Below are 4,009 nucleotides of genomic sequence, written 5' to 3'. Positions count from 1 at the left end.
CACCCCCGCTCCATCATGGCATCGTGCTTCAATGACCACCATTCATAGAGGACCAGTGTTGAGACCGTATTGTTCGACCCTGAGTCTGCGGTTTCTCTTCTGTCTGTCCTTGTGTTGTTCTGTGTGTGTGTGTGTGTGCGTGCGTGTGTGCGTGCGTGCATGCGTGTGTGCGTGTGTGTGGGTGTGTGGGTGTGTGCGTGTGTGTGTGTTTGTCTGGGGTTTCACTGATGGAGGATCAACTCTGGTTCACATGTGTGTGTCCAGACAATGTGGGGCCTGTGGTTTTCCTCTCACCCCCTATCCTTCCCCTCTTCCCCACTCCCCTCTTCCTCACCCTCTCCTCCCACTGTACTCACCCCCACCCCCCACCCTCCTCTCCTTCGTCTTTTCTTACTGAACAAAACTTGACTCCTATTGAGGTTAATTTTAGGACAAATGTCGTCTATCTTGCGATATCATGCTATGTGGCATTATAACACCCTTGCGTCATGTCCCCCCCCCCCCCCCCCCCCCAGCGCCTGGCCAGCGCCAAGGCCCACACGTCCCGGTTTGTGAGCGCCAACCTGCCGTGTAACAAGTTTAAGAACCGCCTGGTCAACATCATGCCCTACGAGAGCACCCGGGTGTGTCTGCAGCCAATCAGAGGGGTGGAGGGCTCTGACTACATCAACGGCAGCTTCATCGACGGATACAGGTCAGGATGTCTGTCTGTCTGTCTGTCTCTCACTCTCTGTCTCTCTGCCTGCCTGTCTGTCTATCTGTCTGCGTCTGTCTGTCTGCCTGCCTGCCTGTCTCTCTGTCTGTGTGTCTCTCTCTTCTCTCTCTCTATCTCTCCCTGTCTGTCTGTCTGTCTGTCTCTTTGTCTGTCTGTCTGTCTATCAGTTATATAAAGGTATCTATAACAGCCTATAATAGCCAAAGCCTTCTTGATGTGTAATGAAATGTTCCATTGGTGTGTGTGTGTGTGTGTGTGTGCGTGTGTGTGTGTGTGTGTGTGTGTGTGTGTGTGTGTGTGTGTGTGTGTGTGTGCGTGCGTGCGTGCAGGCAGCAGAAGGCTTACATTGCTACCCAGGGGCCGCTGGCTGAGACCACTGAAGACTATTGGAGGATGCTGTGGGAACACAACTCAACCATCGTGGTCATGCTCACCAAACTGAGGGAGATGGGCCGGGTACAGACACACACACACACACACACCCACACACACAGTACACACACACACATACACACACACACACAGGGTACACACACACACACACACACACACACACACGGTACACACACACACACACACACATACACTCATGTGTTTGACTCATGTGAATGCCTCTTGGTGTAGTGTTAGAACGTGACTGAGTGTAATATTGTGTTGGCCTGCAGGAGAAGTGTCATCAGTACTGGCCTGCTGAGCGCTCAGCCCGGTACCAGTACTTTGTTGTGGACCCCATGGCTGAGTACAACATGCCCCAGTACATCCTACGAGAGTTCAAAGTCACAGACGCCAGGGTGAGTGTGTGTGTGTGTGTGTGTGTGTGTGTGTGTGAGAGATTATGAATATTAACTGGAGCATTTCACTCCGCAGGACGGCCAGTCACGAACGGTTCGCCAGTTCCAGTTCACTGATTGGCCAGAGCAAGGAGTGCCAAAGTCAGGAGAGGGATTCATTGATTTCATTGGCCAAGTGCACAAAACTAAAGAGCAGTTTGGCCAGGACGGTCCAATCACGGTGCACTGTAGGTAAGTTCCCGCCTCCCTCCAAGCCTCATTGGTCCATATTCATGCCATGTAAGGATTTGACACAATGCTGTGGCTGTTTTACATACTGTACCAACATAGTAATACAAAATAATAAATACATTAATTAATAATAAAATTATTAAGAATAACACACTTAACAAGCAGGTTGAATAAACCCCACCAGTTTGGTCGAACACATACACACCCAACATTGTTTGTGCAAAATAATAAAATATTTTTTTCTGTAATATAAATGTATATATATATATTTATTTTATATATTTATATAATATATATATTTACAAATATATATAGAATATATATTTTATATAATAATACATACATGTTATTTTAGTTTATTATAAACACAAAGAACAATAACAAACAAGAATAGACAGAACTACAGGTAGACACAAGACAGCTCACAACATTTTAATACAGAACTGTATAGTACATGAACATCTTACATGTAGCATAGCATAGTGTGTAGCATGTCGCATAGCATAGTAGTATTGTTAAATGGAGTATAGCATAGTAGCATAGCATAATTTGCACGGAAAACTATGAGGGACGTCGGCCATTTTGTGCCAGAGCGCTCCTCACGAGGCTCTAACCCGGTGGTCTGTTTCCTCCTGTGTGGTGTGCAGTGCTGGCGTCGGGAGGACGGGGGTCTTCATCACGCTCAGCATCGTTCTGGAGAGGATGCGTTACGAGGGGGTGGTGGACATCTTCCAAACCGTCAAGATGCTGCGCACACAGAGACCCGCCACAGTTCAGACAGAGGTGAGGAATACGACAGAAATACTACATTAAATCTATGACTACTACTAATACTACTACTAATACTACTACACACAGAGACCTGCCACAGTTCAGACAGAGGTGAGGAATACTACAGAAATACTACATTAAATCTATGACTACTACTAATACTACTACTAATACTACTACACACAGAGACCCGCCACAGTTCAGACAGAGGTATACTACAGAAATATAGTAATAGTAATACTACTACTACTACTTCAGAAATATAGTAATAGTAATACTACTACTATACTACTGTACTCCTAATAGTAATACTACTATTAATACTACTACTAATACTACTGTACTCCTAATAGTAATACTACTACTATACTACTGTACTCCTAATAGTAATACTACTATTAATACTACAACACATACTGTTGACACTGCCACAGTACAGACAGAGATGAGGAATACTACAGAAATACGACATTAATACTATGACTACTCCTAATATTACTCCTAATACTACCACAGTTCAGACAGAGGTGAGGAATACTACATTAATACTAATACTATTACTAATACTACCACAGTTCAGACAGAGGTGAGGAATACTACAGAAATACTACATTAATACTAATACTATTACTAATACTACCACAGTACAGACAGAGGTGAGGAATACTACAGAAATACTACATTAATACTAATACTATTACTAATACTACCACAGTTCAGACAGAGGTGAGGAATACTACAGAAATACTACATTAATACTAATACCACTACTAATACTACCACAGTTCAGACAGAGGTGAGGAATACTACATAAACACTACTACTAATACTTATAGTTTCACTGTACTCCTAAAACCACGACACTCAGAGCCCTGTTACAGTACAGCCTGAGGCGGGTGATGATGGTGATGATGATGATGATGAGTCTTGGTTATGCCCGTGTACACACACACACACACACACACACACACACACACAGATCCAGACCAGCTAAAAGATGTATTTTGTGTTTTTGCAGGACCAGTACCAGTTCTGCTATCGGGCCGGTCTGGAATACCTGGGTAGCTTCGACCACTATGCAACATAATCCCCCCGGCCACGCCCACATGACACCCTGTACCCCCAGCTACGCCCACATGATACCCTGTACCCCAGGGGAGGCTGGCAGAGGCAGAAACACGTTGTGTTTGATACCATTCCTCATTCCATTCCATGCATTACAATGAGCCCGTCCTCCGATTTCTACCTCCGCCAGCCTCCCCTGATGTAGTGCCCTACTTAGGGGCAGAACTAGCCAACTATTCATAGGGTGCCATTGGAGATCTGGCCTCCACCACCTCCAGAGAGACCGGGGACCTATGGCTCACCCCCTCCCCCAAAAAGAGCACCTCTTCTGAGCCGTAGCTACCTGTCTGATAGGGGGCGCTTACACCACCAAACCCAGCCCCAACCCCCACCCCACTGGTACATCTGAGGGATTGGTCCACCCAGAATACTGGAT

General features: G+C 45.6%; 1 protein-coding gene across 1 annotated transcript in view; it reads left to right on the top strand.

Moving 5' to 3' along the window:
- ptprdb (protein tyrosine phosphatase receptor type Db) overlaps positions 1-3,595 on the top strand; it is a gene marked incomplete at both ends in the record, with an annotated part of 53,751 nt that extends 50,156 nt beyond the window's left edge. The window contains 6 exons of the mRNA XM_083693362.1: positions 516-694; positions 1,045-1,171; positions 1,381-1,506; positions 1,583-1,737; positions 2,385-2,520; positions 3,527-3,595. Coding sequence (XP_083549488.1) covers positions 516-694; positions 1,045-1,171; positions 1,381-1,506; positions 1,583-1,737; positions 2,385-2,520; positions 3,527-3,595 — 792 coding nt within the window. The remainder of the gene's footprint in view (positions 1-515; positions 695-1,044; positions 1,172-1,380; positions 1,507-1,582; positions 1,738-2,384; positions 2,521-3,526) is intronic.
- Positions 3,596-4,009: the final 414 nt, after the last annotated feature.

This window comes from Argentina silus, assembly GCF_951799395.1.
Source record: "Argentina silus genome assembly, chromosome: 21".
Classification (NCBI taxonomy): Eukaryota; Metazoa; Chordata; class Actinopteri; order Argentiniformes; family Argentinidae; genus Argentina; species Argentina silus.
The sequence above is the reverse complement of the archived record's forward strand: the minus strand, read 5'-3'. Positions and strand labels throughout refer to the sequence as shown.